The following is a 16,322-nucleotide window of genomic DNA, read 5'->3' on the forward strand; positions in this document are numbered from 1 at the left end:
GTGTGTGTGTGTATATCCTTACTTTAAACTACACTGCTCAAAACAATTAGGGGATATTTTAGTTTCTGTCAGATAATTATAACTATTGGGTACTTTATACATGAATAAATATTTCTTACTTATGGATAGGGTATAATTGATGAGATATTGTTTAAATAATTGATATTTATTACAAATTTAATATTTGTAATAAATATTATACATTTTAGCGTGAAATAATTTTAACAAGAATAATGACAAGAATATCCCCTAATTGTTTTGAGCAATATAGTTGTGGCTTAATTATAAATCCCATAAACTTCTATTTTATGCAGGTTCGAATTTTTTAGGATAGTGCATTGACAGAATCATTCCACAGCATTCACAAACCATTTAATTAAGTCAAAAGGAAATATTTACAGAATGATTCACATTCACATATATATACAATGTCATTACAATTCTCAATCCCTTCTAATCTAACCTTAATTCTAAGCTAATTCACAATCTAGCATAACATTAACTGAATATAAGGCATACCTTGTTTAAGTTCAACATTAATATACATTATCTTATAAACACTTCACATATATTCTTGTTCGGTATTATAACTACTTACAACTCTTGTTCAGCACACTGTCTTTCACATTAACCTTTTGTTCACAGTTAAGTGCTCCTTCTTGTATTTCTTTCCGCTTGCTGACTTGTTTCTGATTTCCCACTAAATTTCTTCCTTGTCCGAGTCATTGACTATGCCTTGCTGTATAGGACCCCTAATTTGGTGGAGTTACAGCTCCTTCCTTTCGAGACTATCTACACAATACTTCTCACGTGGCTATGGACCCAGGTAGAAGACTCAGAACCAGCTACACTTTTCTTTAGATTCCCGACAGTGACTTTACGTGACAGCAGACCCAGGTAAGAGACGGCTTAGAAAACCCTAAGACAACCTTCGCTTCTCTTTCAATTCCCAACAACAAATCTTGTATGACGGCAGACCCAGGTAAAAGAAGGTTTGAGGACCCTAAGACATACTTCCTTCTCTTTCAATTCCCAACAACATCCTTATGTGACAGCGGACCCAGGTAAAAAAGATTTGAGAATCCTAAGACTATTCCTTCTCGACGATCTGCCTTATATACACTTGGACTTCCCTTGTGCGCATGCACACATCTCTCGAAAATGGTCATCATGTACTGCCCTTCGGACATGCTAGCATCATTCTTCGTGCGTCTTTGGAAATTTCCTTCTATAACAATTCCTGGAATTCTTCACTATTTTTATAATTAGACTTGCTGATTTAACATGAGTTAACATCGCTACATGATGATCATGAGCCACATTATTTTAACAGATTACAAGATTATTACAAGAAAGATTATTTCAGTCAAAAATTAACATTTCTCTAATTACATTCTCCTAAACAAAAAACATAAAAATGAAATAAGTTACGAAGTCACATATCATGAGAGATTTTACATGAGGACACATGGACTGCAGAGTTTAGTCAGTTGAAGAAGAAGAGGTGATATGATTGAGTCATTTAAACTGTTGAGGGGTAGTTTGACAGGATTGACACTGGGGAGTTCTTTCTTATGGCACATCAAGATTATTTGTAGCTTCCTAGGACAGTCCCTGGAAGCTATGAATGGAAGTGGCGAGAAGTAGCTTCTTTGCATGGAGGGTGGTTAGACCATGGAATGCATTGCTTGATAGTGTGGTGAGAGCACAAACAATAAATAAGTTTAAGGAATGATATGATTGGCTTTATGTTGTTTTAAATGGGCCTCCAATATGAGTCTTTTTTTGACTCCATGGAGGTGCTGAATAATAAGAAGACAGAATCTATGAAAATGGTTGTACCTGAAAACATGAGCAGATTATATATGTTAAAAAAAAAATCTATACACGATGGAGTTGTTTTGTAATTTTTTTATAAAAGAAGTTTTAATTGATAGGCCAGTGTTATTTACACAGTAATGAAATTTCGATATTTTTTGCTTAATGTATTGAATTACAATTCTTAATAAGTTTTCTGATAATTTATTTATTTATGTGATATGTTTCTGTTTGTATAAGTTATACTGATGAAGTGTTTTATATTTATTAGACGTAATTGATCCAAGGAAATATATGGATTTTGAAAACCAGGCAGAAGTTTTCAAAAATTTTCTGTTTCGTGCCAATAAATACTGCTCACTCTTTTCTAGTGTTGGATGTCGCAGATTAGTTTTGGTTGAGGTAAGTTTTTAAAATTATCTTAGAGATAAACCTATGCTGGAGTTGTATTTCCTTATAGAGATACAACTCCAGCAAAATTTGAAAACCCAAGTTGTAGCGTTTAAATATTCCAGGCTTCAAGATCATCTATAATCAATGCTTTAAACACTGAATAATCTGGTAATGGCTGGATGAATCCCAATAGCAGTATTTTGAAAAAAATTTGGAGAAAATCATAAATCTAATAATAATGGTAAATTTTTGATCGATTTCTATTCAGGATGTGTACTAGTCATTACTGATTTGTGTTCCAACATAACTAACTCCAAGCCACTATCGTTAAAATTCAGGACTGGTACCATTAATGTAAGAAGCATCAATGGAAAACAAGAATGGAGCTGGCAGAATAATTAGAAGGGCACCAGGTTAGCATAATCAGTGTTACTGAAACAAAAAAAAAAAAGAAAAAAAAAGAGGACAAAATAGGTGAGAGTCTTCTAAAAAACAAATGTAAGATGTTATATTCAAGCATTCATGATTAGGGACAGGAAGAAGTAGCTGTAGTAATCACCATGTAATCAACAATTAAATATGAACTTAAACTTCTTGAATGGCAGGCAATATCAAGTAGAGTGTTGTGGACAAACATCCAAATGGAGAATTGGACAATAAGACTTGATTGTACCTGTGGTCTCATGGTCGAGTCTACTAAGAAAGAACTGAAGGAATATTTGGAGTCATTATGAAAGGTAGCTGGAAAAAAAAAGTTCATCCTTACAGTTTAAACAGCAGAGTGGGAAATTAATACTAGACATATATAAATGTTTTGGAAATACTTAGAGAAAAGTTAGTAATTGTCTGCTAGATTTCTGTTCAGGACATGGACTAGTCATTACTAACACCATGTTTCAACATAAAGATGTGCACCAATTCACATGGAGAAAAGACACAAAAGAAAGTATTGATGACTATTATTGTTGATAACAATATCTTCACACTGGTCAGAACACAAGAGTTTACAGGGGGGTTTCAAATTGGAAGTGATCACCATTTTGTTTTGAGTGAATAAAATTGAATATCATATTGAAAAGAAAATCGTGCAAGAAAGTTTTAAAATGAATCAAATTCAACCAATTTTCAAAGATGAACTGAAGACTCAAATACACAGATGTTATTTGAGAAAAAAATTAAAAAGTTTGAAAACAAGAGCCCAACCTTGGAGATTCATTGGCCAACTCTAAAGAAAACATTGATTGATTCAGTCAGACAGGCATGAGGCTGGCAGGGATAGAAAAACAAAACCCCATGATAGACCCAAGAAGTTAGCAGCAGTTTCCAAGTTTTGTAGCAATTAAGAATCAGTATGTGCTCTGAGAGAACGCAGATAAAAATGTCAGAAAGTGAAGTAGTGTGTAGGAAGAACCTAAAGAAACGTTAGGGGAAAGACTTTAGCAAGAAATATAGAAGATACTATTATTATTATTATTATTATTACATCACACCTCCTACTCTACAACTCTTCGTCTCACTACTCCACCAACCTTCATCATCTAACACCAACGCCATCTACCGCCGACTACCACCACTAGTACTTCCACAGACAATCACAAACATCCATGCCCATGACGGGATTTGAACCCACAGCCTTTTGGCTGGAGAGCAGATATGCTAACCACTCAGCCAACCAGGCCGGCAATGTCACCTTCCTGATATGTATCAGAAAGGTGACACAAATGTTCTGGAAACTCCTGAAAAAGTTTAGAAATGGGGAAAAGAGTATTGTAAAAGGAATCAGAGATGATAAAGGTAACATGAAAACTGAAGATAAACATATATTGGATGTCTAAATGAACGAAATGATAGAACAGTAGTAGAAAATATTCATGAGGAATGCAATCAAGAATTCATAACAGTACATGAGGTAAGAAGAGCCATCAAAAACCTGAAATGCAGAACTGCTGCTGGAGTAGATGATATTTGCCCAGAAATTTTCAGATGTGGTATAAAAAGTTTACAGTGGCTGGCTTGCATATTTCAGAAGACCTGGTTAGAAAGTCTAAAATTCCAGTTGATTGGAGTAAAGCTGTCATAGGAACCATCTATAAAAAGGGAAATAAAACTGCATAATTTCCATGTAATATTCTTGCAAGCTTACTTCAGAAAAAGCTAAGAAAAATTGTTGGAAGGAAACTTGGAGAAAAAGAAGCTGTTCTTCCATTTCTGGTTAGCAACCTGTATCTATCTGACTGGGATTAGATTTTCACATTAAGACAAACAGTTGAGAAATCATGGGAGTATAACAGAGATCTGTTAAGTGCTACACTGGTGTACAAAAGCTAAGGACAAACTATTTTTACCTGTATATGAAAAAATTTTCATGACTACAGCCAAATGTGGATATAAATTTTTTTCCAGCATACTAATAAATTATATCAGGTTATCCCATAAGTAATGTTTTTAGCATTAAGTTTTGAAAGGGTATAAAAGATAAATCACTTGCTAATTTAATCAAGTATATATTCTTTATTTGAATCAGTGGTGCACCTCCAACATTTTGAAAGCTTCATAATGCCATTTCTGTAAAATTCAGGTTTGGAGGCAAAGAAGTTGCATAAGCTCAATTTCAGTGCCTCTAATGCATCATATTGTTAATGAAATGTTGCAAACTTTGAAATAAGTGGTAATCTGAAGGTGCAAAGTCAGGAGAATACAGAGGATGTGGAAGCTTTCCCAACCGAGTTTATCAATCTTGGTAGAGGTGATTCTTGCACTATGAGGGCATGTGGTGAAAAACAACATCCTTTCAATTGACCAGAGAACACCTCTTTTCTTTCAGTTTTTCATTCAATCAATTGAATTGTTCACAATATACTTCAGCTATGATTGTTTGGTTTTGTAGCAAGAGTGCAAAGTGTATAATACCAACCATATCCCACCAAACGCCTAACAAAACCTTCTGAGGTTGAATGTCTTGTTTTGGCTGAGGTTTAGCCTGTTCCCCTAAATGAACCCACTGCCTTTGCGCTTAACATTCTTGTAAAGTATCCATTTTTTCATCACCAGTGACTACACAACTCATAAACGGAGATTGAACTTTTCGAAAATGAAGAGCAGTACAGATATTGATGCTCTCTCTTCAGTTGTTGTTCATCAGTTCATTAGACACTATTCCAAGTTCTTGTATATAGCAATAGTCGATGACAATGAATTAAGATCTTTTGCTAAATCTTCAACAGTTTTTGCGTTAAATCTTCAACAGTTCTATTGGCATTTTTAACAATACCAGCTTTTAGCATATCATTATTGAGAGAGATAGGGGAGCCCAAAGTGAGGGAAGTCTTTCGAACTAAAGTCCCCCCCTTGTTAAAATTTTTGGAACCATCGCTGGCACTTTCTCACATTCAAAACATTTTTGCCATACACTTCTTGCACATTTTTACAGTGTTAGTCATTTGTTGCCTTTTTTGAACTCATAAAGCATGATGTGCCTAATGTGCTCTTCAGTGACTTCCATAGTAATAAAAGGTTATTTAAACAATAACTTATGTATGATGTTCTTGTAAGGTGGAATTCCTTAGAATGAGGCTGCCTCAGCTTAGCAGTACTTATAAACCTATAAAAGTTCAAACTGGCCTATTCCTCCTTCAGAGCAAGGATAAGGCTTTGTATGTTTTCTAGAGGGGAATTTTGAGCAGTAATGCATCTCCCTATTGCATCCCAAATGTATTCTATGGGGGGTTGAAATCTGCAGAGCATTCTGACCAGTCGATTCGATTAATATCCTCGGTCTTCAGACGTATCTCCACTGCTCGTGTACATAAATAAATTCTTCACCTACAGCACCATGGAACAATCAAACATGACATTGAAGAACTTCATTGCAATATGATTTGCCAGTCATAGTCCTTTTTTCCTGTACTTGTAGCTTGGTTCATCCATTAAGCATAATGCATCCCCATACCATGACCCCAGCATTACCATATCTATCCCTTTTGAGAACATTCCTACGATGGTAAGCAGTACCATTTATATGCCAGATCAAGTGTTGTCTAGAATTGGAGGAAAGACTACAACTGTCATCTGTAAAGTGTACATTAGCACATTGGTGACTTGTCCAATTTTTGTGGATAGAACACCACAGAAAATGTGCTCCATGATGAACTGTAGATAAAGGGATATAGACTACAGGCCTTGGAAGTTATAGGCTTACTTGTTACAGAAAATTTGTCACAGTTTGTTGAGGTATCTGTTCACCTTTGGTTGATTGGAGCTGACCTGCCATGGATGTTCCTGGATTTCTCTCTGTGTGCTCCAAGAGTTCTTCGCAGTTCAGCTCTCATTTTTGAGGGCTGACTTACAATAGGATTCGGCATGACACCGCAGTAGATTTCGGCAAGATTAACCGCAGGCCGCGATGAGAAGATCATCGACGTGAAACCTTAGCAGAAAGATAGCGCCCAGCCCAGGCGAGCACGTGTAACCCACGTGGCGATAACAACCAGAATCGAAACAAAGAAGGACGGACGGATGAAAACCGATAAAGAATAGATAAGTACTCTCACTTATTCTAGCCCCTTTTGAGAATTGACTAACAGTGTTAAGAGAATGCAACCAAAATTTGTAATGATAGAAAGAGTGAAGAATTAAGATCTATGTAAATGACTATGTTTTTGAAGTGAACTTTAAGGACTTTCAGTTAGATAGAGATTCTTCCGTATTTAATCCGAGAGAGATTATAAAATGTGCTAAAATGCCTTAATGTCCAAATGAGCTGTAATTATGAATGTATTATATGTTGAGTTAATGAATTTTCTAATATTTGAAGTCAATGCATAATTGTTTTTAAGAGTGAGAGAGTGAATGAATGGTAGAAGTTTAACATTAGATTTGATAACCATTTTAACTTGTATGGCATTATTTATTGAGTTTAATAAATGTTTTGATTCCTTACTTACATGTGTTTCTGATCATGATGACTGACCCTTCATAAAACATCGAACCTGAGATCGTGTGTATGTGCGGGAATACCCCAATTAAAAGTAGTAGGGCACGACTGCAAATAAAATAAAATAAGCCAGAGAGCCCAAGTTTCTAAGAATTTAATTTACATTGTTAGTGGCACCTGATATTCTATGATTATCCTAAAGGCTGAGTTTATCTCTAACCTTAAGGCCCAGGCTGGCGCAGAAAAAAAATAAATTTGCCTGAGTGACCAGGATAACTCAGAATTCAGGGAACGGGTAATTTCTTGTGGCCCTTAAAGTTAAGTTACGTAAGAAAAGGCATAAGAGAAGCGAGACTGAAGGTTAAGATTAATATTAATGAAGATCACATAACAATGGCACAACCTACTTAACAAAGAGGTACATGCGATATAACTTGATATAGTGACTGAAATAAGTAATGATAAAGTTAAATAAATTGCCTCGATATATCAATATCAGAGATATACGGTCGCAACAACAGGTTGAGAAACACTGGTCTAAATAACATTTACAAACAGCTAATAGAAGTAGAAGCTGGCTGTAGAAAGAACAGGTCAACAGTTTACCATATTTTTATTATTCATAATTTGGCTGAAGGGAGAGACCTCTATTTCTGTTTTGTGGATTATAAACAAGCATTTGATTTTAACAGAGAAAAACTTATTTACATATTAACAAACAAAAGCATAGACTTTGAAACACAAAATTCATTTCAGACTGCTATCAGAATACAAGTGCAATAGTTCAGTATAAAAATATTATAACTGAAAAACTTGAAATCAAACAAAACATTGTCATCCAAGAACATATTAATGAAATTTCGTTTCCTGCAAAGGAGTAAAAGTCAAGTAGTCCAATCACACACATATATGCACACAATGTAGTAATTATAACAGATAAGAAATCAGATCTCCAGCACCAGCTTGCAGAATTACAAGAAACATGCAGAATTTTTAATATGACTATAAATTAAATTAAAATAAAGATAATAAGAATATTGGGAGACTCTCAGAAGATATACACATAACATTTAATCAGGAATTCATAGAACAAGTAAATGATTTTAATTACCTAGGAGCATACTTGACTTCAAATTTAAATGATACAGCAACAATAAAACACGGACTTTCCATAGCATGGTCAACGATGAATAAACTTAATAAAATTTGGAAAAACAACAAAATTTCTACAAGTCTAAAAATAAAATTATACGAAAGCATAATCTACTAGCAGCTCTATATGGGACCGAAACTTGGACCTTAAAAAATGAAGCGGAGAGGAAACTGTTGGCTTTTGAAATGAAATACTTCAGGAAAAATAGAAGTCATTGGACAGAACATAAGACTAATGCACAAATGCTGCAAGATTTGAATATCCCTAATTCAACAATTCTTAACACAATTAAAAAGCATAAACTCCATTGGTTTGGTCACATTGTGCAAATGGAACTGGACATACTTCCTCACCTTCTGTTTGAAGGCACTGTGGAGAGTACAAGACCCAAGGGAAGACCAAAATTTACATGGCATATAGCCTTTAGAACTACATTGGGATTTTCAGAGATTTTGACATAAGAAAGAGCTTACTTTGGACAGAGAAGGGTGGTGGAAGGTTGTTCTATAAGGAACTCAAACCATCTTGAGGATGGAGGAAAAGTATTAGGCAACAATTTAGGGAAAAGAGTTCTCTAATATTCCAAGATGATGATCTCATTCTATGCTAATTAAGGAATATTTTAATATTCTTTTTGCTGTTGAAAGTGAACTAGTAGAAGCAAATCTCTTATTAAAATGTTCCAACAAATTCTTAAAGGAAATTTAATAATTTGGACATAAAATTGATAAGAATGGAATAACTTCCTCTGAATCAAATGTTAAAGCTGTTTTGGATTCAGAATCTTCTAAACCACTGAGACAAACATGAAGGTATTAGAATGATAAACTTCTATTGATAGTTTATTCTGGATTGTGCACATCTCGTTAAACCTTTGGTTCATTTAGTAAAAAAAAAAAAAGTGAGATTCAATTAGGGGAATGTGGATTGGTCCTTCTCAATTGTTCTTCTCAAATGGTCCTCCTTCTCAAATGGTCCTTCTCAAATGGTCCTCCTTCTCAAATGGTCCTTCTCAATTGTATGCTGACTAAAGTCAGCATACAATTGAGAAGCACCAAGCACTTCATTTCAAGATTATCCAAGGAAAACTAAAAAAAAAAAAAAAAAAAACGGCTGTCGTAAGTAGACTTGTGATTACAAGATAAATGATCGTTTTCATCTAACTGGATAACAAGTACAAGTCTCTGATAATAGAATACAAAAGGGTGGCTGTCACAAATCATTCTAGTGACACTATATTGAAGTCAGAAGGCATAGATCATGGTTTTCGTGACTGAAACTGAAGGACTGGCTCAAGGATAAACTATTATCAATGTTCTCTGACCACTTCAGAAAATTCTCTACTTATCAGTCAAGGTCGCTTAAAAAATAATGCAAAATTGATAAATCCTATACCATTTCTCACTTATGCTCTTATGATTTGAGATAAGCAGTACAGAAGAATTTCTAAAAGGACTTGTTGAAGATGAAACTATTGTAAGAATTCATGCTAATGACCTTTGAATATCTTCATGATTTGGCTACTTGTATATAGAGGCTAATGACCACGGCAATTGCATTAGTATCCCATGATGCAAAGCTTACATCTTTTTCGAGTGTGCATAATGCTGTGCATTATGGGAAGGGCCACTACCCAGACCGGTTTTGACCTTTATTGAGTTATGTTAAAGTGTGCAAGAATATCTCTCCAAAAACTGAGTGACTTACAAGATCACTCCGAATCTCACTGAGCAACCCCAGAAGATCAGCACTAAATTCATCACTCCAGGACAGGAGGCTAAGTGGTGGTTCCACTGAGACTGGCAAGGGCCCAACACCAAGCAGAGCCTCTCTGCTTCCCCCAGGAAGCAATCATCATTAGTAGGAGCCAGACCCAGAAGGGATACCAAGGTTGAAATAATGCAGAAATCATAATTTCCCCATATACAAGTAGGGAAAAGGTGTATCACCTTAATATTAAATTACTCTGGATTAAAGATAGATGTTGCAAGTTTTTTCACTTGGTTATACTATAAATTAAAGATGCCAAGAAATTATATTCTTAGTTTAATCATTATCTAAGTGTAAGCAAACTTTGCTTGTAAAGTATATTCATGACTGGGTTACTTGTATATAGAGGATAATGATTTCATCTCAATTGCCTTAGTATCCCATAAGCACACATTCTTTTATGGGATACTAAGGCAATTGAGGCGAAGTCATTATCCTCTATATATATTTAATCCTGTTTAATCCTTGGATTAATCCATTTAACCAGGATTAAACCAAGATTAAAGGATCTTGGTTTAATCCTTTATACTTGGGTAAAGGATTAAACCAAGAATATAATTTCTTGGCATCTTTAATTTATACCTATCATCATTGATAGGAAGCATTATATCTGTAACTTTGGCTACTACTACTACAGGTATGAGGAGAGGTCGTGGAACTTGTAGTGATTGCAGCTTGATGTTTCACAGCTTCACAATTTTATTGTTTCATCTGATCCTTTTTTTTTTGCTTTTAGAGCAATTGTATAAAAGCCATATGATTGAAGATCACATACTTTGGATGTAATAACCTTTAATTGTTTTTAGAAGGTTTGAATATCAGTGCTTATTTGACTTAGCAGAATTTTAGACAGTCCTCATTTTAAACATATTTTTAAAAAAATTCAAAACAGAAGTTAAATAGAATTGTTTATTACATTGAAATTAGTGGCAAGATATGTTTTTGTCTTCTGGAATGTATGAACTGATTCACCTGTTGATGAAAGATGCAAAACCCATGTTTCCAGGAAAGAAATCTCCATATGAGATTGGTTAACTCATCTTCACTTGATGAAAAGTCTGTATAAAAGTTCTTTGCATCCTAGATGAGATTTAAACCTGGGTCTTTCCAACCAGAAAAGGCATCATTAATATTGAAGCTTTTAACTCATACCTAAGCATAAATGTGCACTTTTTATCCTCCTCCATTAGTCATTATACTTGTCATTTATTTTGGTCTGAAGTTAATCCAGTCCTACTGCTAGTCATTTTTCAAGCAAATGTCATAAAGGAATAGAAAATTTGAATTTCAGTATTCACTTGCTGTTTTTCTCATATTCGAAATTATGGTACAATTGACTCTCATTGTAACAAACTCATGGGGACCACATGAATTGTTTATTATAACTGATAGTTAATAAATCTAGTGTGGTCTACTATTACCAAACTTACAAATATATAGTGTGGTCTACTATTACAAACTTACAAAAAAATACACGTCTTTCCAAAGAACTTAAAATTAAAGTATATATAGTTCAGTAGTGTTCCCCACATCTCTTTATGGTGTAGAGACTTGAATTATCAACCAGAAGGAAGAACAAAGATTGATAAGGCTTTGAAAACAGATATTTGAGAAAAATAAATACAACATCATGGACTGAAATGAAAACCCATCAGGAGATCAGAGAAGAATTACGCTACAATATTTCAATAATAACAAGAATCAGAGAACACCAATTACAGACCACTTATATTCTTGATGTTTTCTATCCATTTCCTTCTGGGTCCTCCAGAAGGAAATGGATAGAAAACATCAAGAATATAAGTGGTCTGAATTCTTACAGAAGTTTAAATAACTTGATTGCCAATAGATTGGACTGGAAAGTTATTGTTCATGGTAGTCTCAGACTGCCTTAGGCAGATGAGGAAGATGATGATGGACAGAGACTTTGCCATTATACAGATCATTCATTATAGCATAGTACCCATGGGACTTTTCAGTAGTATGTTATAGTGAGCTAGTTTACTATAATGGAGTTTGCAGTATTGAGAGCCAACTGTAAAATAATATCATTTTGTATACAGAATAAATAAATTAGTAAAGACTATTTATTTCACTATTATATAAGCACACTGTGAAAAAAACTGTCACGTCGTGTTCATTTAATAGCTTAGAATAATAAGTTGAAGTACTGAAAAGTCATGTTGTTAACTGTTAAGGGTTTCTTTTAACAAATTTGCTTATTAATTATTTCATTTTAATATAACCTATACCCATTTCACAAAACTGGGATGAATTTGCATTCACAGGCTGGTGATATGAGTACAGTGAACATTTTCATATCATATGTGAAAGGCAGTGGTAGTTTATTTAATGTATTTTTCACAGGATTTTCCAAATGTATTTCTTCAGAATGTGGACATCTTTCATGAAATAGTTAGGTAAGTATCCTGAAACAATTTGGATTTATATCTGAATTTATTCTGAGCTTGAGAATATATGGAGTAAATTATGCTTTTGGTTTAATAACTCAATTTAGTTGATGACGTAAAGATCATTGTGACTTGATAGCATCTTTCATATTTTTAATCGTTTCTATATTCATCCATATTAAAAAAGGATAGCTTTCATTTAGCAAATAATTAAAAATGTTATGGAAAACTGCTTTTTTGAAATTTTAAATACTTAAAGTTTTTATATAGATAATATTCTTTAATTTCTAGCATGCATCACCATTGGAATGTACAGTTGAGTTTACCACATTGTGTGCATTTAAATTTAACTGCTTGCTTGGACTACAACAATATTTGTATATGCTCTTAATAGTATTAAAAAAAAAAAATCAGCTAATGCCTTTTTGTTCCCATATATAGGGAGTAGGCGAGGCTGTTTTTTTAAGCCCTATCTAACTTTTGGAGACTGAGTGGACTGTTCAATCTCCACTGGTAGCCAATCAGAGATAGCTGGCCGAAGGCTATCACTAATTAATCGGCACACAGTGAAGAAGGCGGCTAGTAAGTGCCGCCATCTGGTGGTTCCTAATCCTAACACAATATATTTAATGTCTGAAAATAGTGTGGGTTCGACGGCCGATTTTCTTGAGTTTACGGGACGAAAAACCCGAGTTTCCAGGAGGAAAAACCCGCTAGCCCATGCCAAAAATCGACTAACTCTGGAACCGGTCGAGAAAAGGCTTAGAAAAAGTTCCTCTAGTCGGCGACTAGATTCAAACGCCTTTCGTCGTGCAGTCAAGCGCTGTAGAGTGCAAACACCAATTCTTCTGAGCTAGTATTAAACTATTTTAATTATCTAAAAATTATTAGAACCTCCTAATCACTTGTTTTCACATTGTTACCTAAAAACTGTTATACAGCTATATAAACATAATTTATATTTCATGTAATTTGGTAAGATTAGATATCCAGTGTCATATAATATTGGTGGGATTAGTGCTAGAAGAAGCACTAATTAGGCTATAGATCTTGGAGTTTTAGTGAAGGCCATATAGCAAAGATTGCAAATACAGCTCAGAGGATAATTGCAATGCTGAAACACACTTTGACATGTACAGATAAGGATGTCATTTTGCCTCTTTACAAGGCCTTGATAAGATCTCACTTGAACTATTGTGCAGGAGTGGTCTCTTGGTTTCCATAGTGATTCTGATACAGTGGAGAGAGTGCAAAGGAGAGTGTGATAAAATGATATCAGGATTGTTGAATACTAATTATGAAGACAGATTATGAGAATTTGTAGACTGCAGACACTAGCAAGCAGGAGAAATGGGTGATATGATTGAGACTTACAAATTTCTAAAAGGGTCATACAGGATTTCAGTTGATGAAATTTTTCATTTAATGGAGGATGAGGAAAGAACAAGATGGCATCCTTGGAAGTTAAGAATGAATGCTGTCAAGAAAGGGTTGAGATCTAGATTTTTCTTTCATACAGTGGTGTGTGTGATTGGAATGGATTGTTCATAATACTAACAAATGAACTTGTTTTTTCTTAATTTCTTATAGTTTGTGCTTTAAACTGTTAGTTCTCTTTACATCTGAAGATGTTAGTCTGACAATTAATGAAACTTGTCGTGTTTGTTTTTTAGTACTTGTTTAGTTTTAAGAAACAGTCTTTTTTAATAAAAATGTGGTCACAAAACCGGAATAATTCGATTGAACTTCTTAACCACAGAAACCTCCACGTGATTATAGAAACTCACGGTTAGTTTAATTGGTCTAAAGTTTCACAATTTGAGAAATTACACATTAAAAAGCAGAACTTTATCAACCGTTTGATATTTTTAATACATTTCAGAGACAATGAAATTGTTCCCAAGTTCATGAAAATCAAATGTGCATTCAAATCCAATAAGGCCAACAGAATATACAAAAGAATGGAATTAGCTATATTGAGAGAAAGAATTGCAACTACTAGAGCAGAATTGTCCAAGATTAACCAGGATGCATGTAATATACATAACGAACTTGTAGGTAAGTATCCTGAAACAATTCAGGATACTTACCACATCACTGCCGTCTGAACTATGGAATAACATAGACATTTTCACATACAATAAAGCTACAATGGTATCCAAAAAGAAAAAACACAGCCTAATTAAAAAATTCAATTCCCTTCTAAAAGAAAAAGAAAAGTAAAGGAAACATCTAGATCACCCCAAAGTAGTAATTAACCTCTCCTCAAGAGTTCTAACGAGAGATGAAACGAATCTTCTCATGAAAGGCTTTAATTTCGCTGTAACACCACAACAAGTCCCGAAAATTAATATCATAGCCCAAATTGAAAAACGAATAAGAAATGTACCAGGAGATCTGATCCGCATTCAAAGCACACCATTACTATTAAATTGCAAATTACCACCAAAAAACCTACAAAAAACAGAATTCACAGCCCTTAATAAACAAAAACATAGTCATAATAAAAGCAGACAAAGGCAATGCAACAGTGATTTTAAACTCAGAAGATTATAACGAAAAAATGAAAAGCCTTCTTGAAGATTTCAACACCTACACAGCATTAGACAGAGACCCCACTTGGCGAACTCACAGCAAAACCAATGAACTTATCAAGAATATACCAAATTGGTCTGAGGAACTAAAAAGAAATTTACAATCAAAACACCCACTAGTTCCTAGAATATATGGAGTTCCCAAAATTCATAAACGAGATATACCACTAAGACCGAAAGTAGACGGAAGGGATTCTCCTACCTCAAATCTGGCAAAGCACCTTACAAACTTGATTTTACCACATATAAGAAAAACACCATCATTCATTAAGAACAGCACAGACTTCATAGAGAAAGTAAAAGATATAAACATCGATCTTTCAGACATATTAGCGAGTTTAGATGTCATCAGCCTTTTTTTCACAAAGATTCCAAGAAATGAAACAGTAAACATCCTAGAAAATCTCTTCCCACCGGACATTTTACAGCTCTACGAACATTGCATTAAAAACACGTTCTTCCTTTACCAAGACAAACTCTGGGAACAAAAAGAAGGACTAGCAGTGGGTTCACCCCTCTCACCAACTCTAGCAAACCTCTGTATGGAAAATTTTGAAAATAATGCTCTACCAAACTGGCACATCAAACCAAAAATTTGGCTCTGCTATATGGACGATAACTTCATCATTTGGCCAGGAACAGCACTAGAACTGACTGCATTTAAAGACTATCTTAATAACTTACATCCTAACATAAAATTTACTCTGGAACCAGAAGAAAATAAAAAACTTCCTTTCCTGGACATCCTTATAGAAATAAATGAAAGAAAAAAACAAATTATCATTCTCCATTTATAGAAAGTCAACAAACACAGGAAAATTCTTTCATGCTATCTCACACCACCACCACCCCAAGCCAAAAATAGGCCTCATAAAAACCTTAAGGGATACAGCAGCCCCAGTACAGAAAAAAAGCGGAAAGAAGAAATGCAATACTTAACACAGATCCTACAACTGAATGGTTTCAAAACTAAGACAATTAAGAAAATTCTCAATACAGCACCTACAAGAAACTTAAATAAACAAGACTTCAAGAACGCAGTCATCCTTCCTTATATCAAGAATGTAACAGATAAATTAGCCAAACTTCTCTACCACTATAACATAAAAGTGACTTTTCTACCACTTGGAAAAATATCAAAATCTCTTCATCCTCTGAAACCTCTACATCACCCAATTGAAAAACCAAGACTTTATAATATTCACTGTTCCTGTGGCATCTGCAACGTAGGCCAGACGGGGAGATCAGAA

General features: G+C 34.4%; 1 protein-coding gene across 8 annotated transcripts in view; it reads left to right on the forward strand.

The window, feature by feature from the left end:
• Positions 1-16,322, forward strand: part of Rad17 (Rad17 checkpoint clamp loader component) — a 404,427-nt gene that overhangs the window by 100,320 nt on the left and 287,785 nt on the right. For all 8 annotated transcript variants that reach the window (XM_090401715.1, XM_090401712.1, XM_090401709.1 and 5 more), the window contains 2 exons: positions 2,090-2,220; positions 12,435-12,487. In XM_090401715.1, coding sequence (XP_090257841.1) covers positions 2,090-2,220; positions 12,435-12,487 — 184 coding nt within the window. The remainder of the gene's footprint in view (positions 1-2,089; positions 2,221-12,434; positions 12,488-16,322) is intronic.

The sequence above is a fragment of the Typopeltis vanoorti genome, chromosome 12, assembly GCF_054136105.1.
Source record: "Typopeltis vanoorti isolate ZY-2024b chromosome 12, IOZ_Tvanoo_1.0, whole genome shotgun sequence".
Classification (NCBI taxonomy): Eukaryota; Metazoa; Arthropoda; class Arachnida; order Uropygi; family Thelyphonidae; genus Typopeltis; species Typopeltis vanoorti.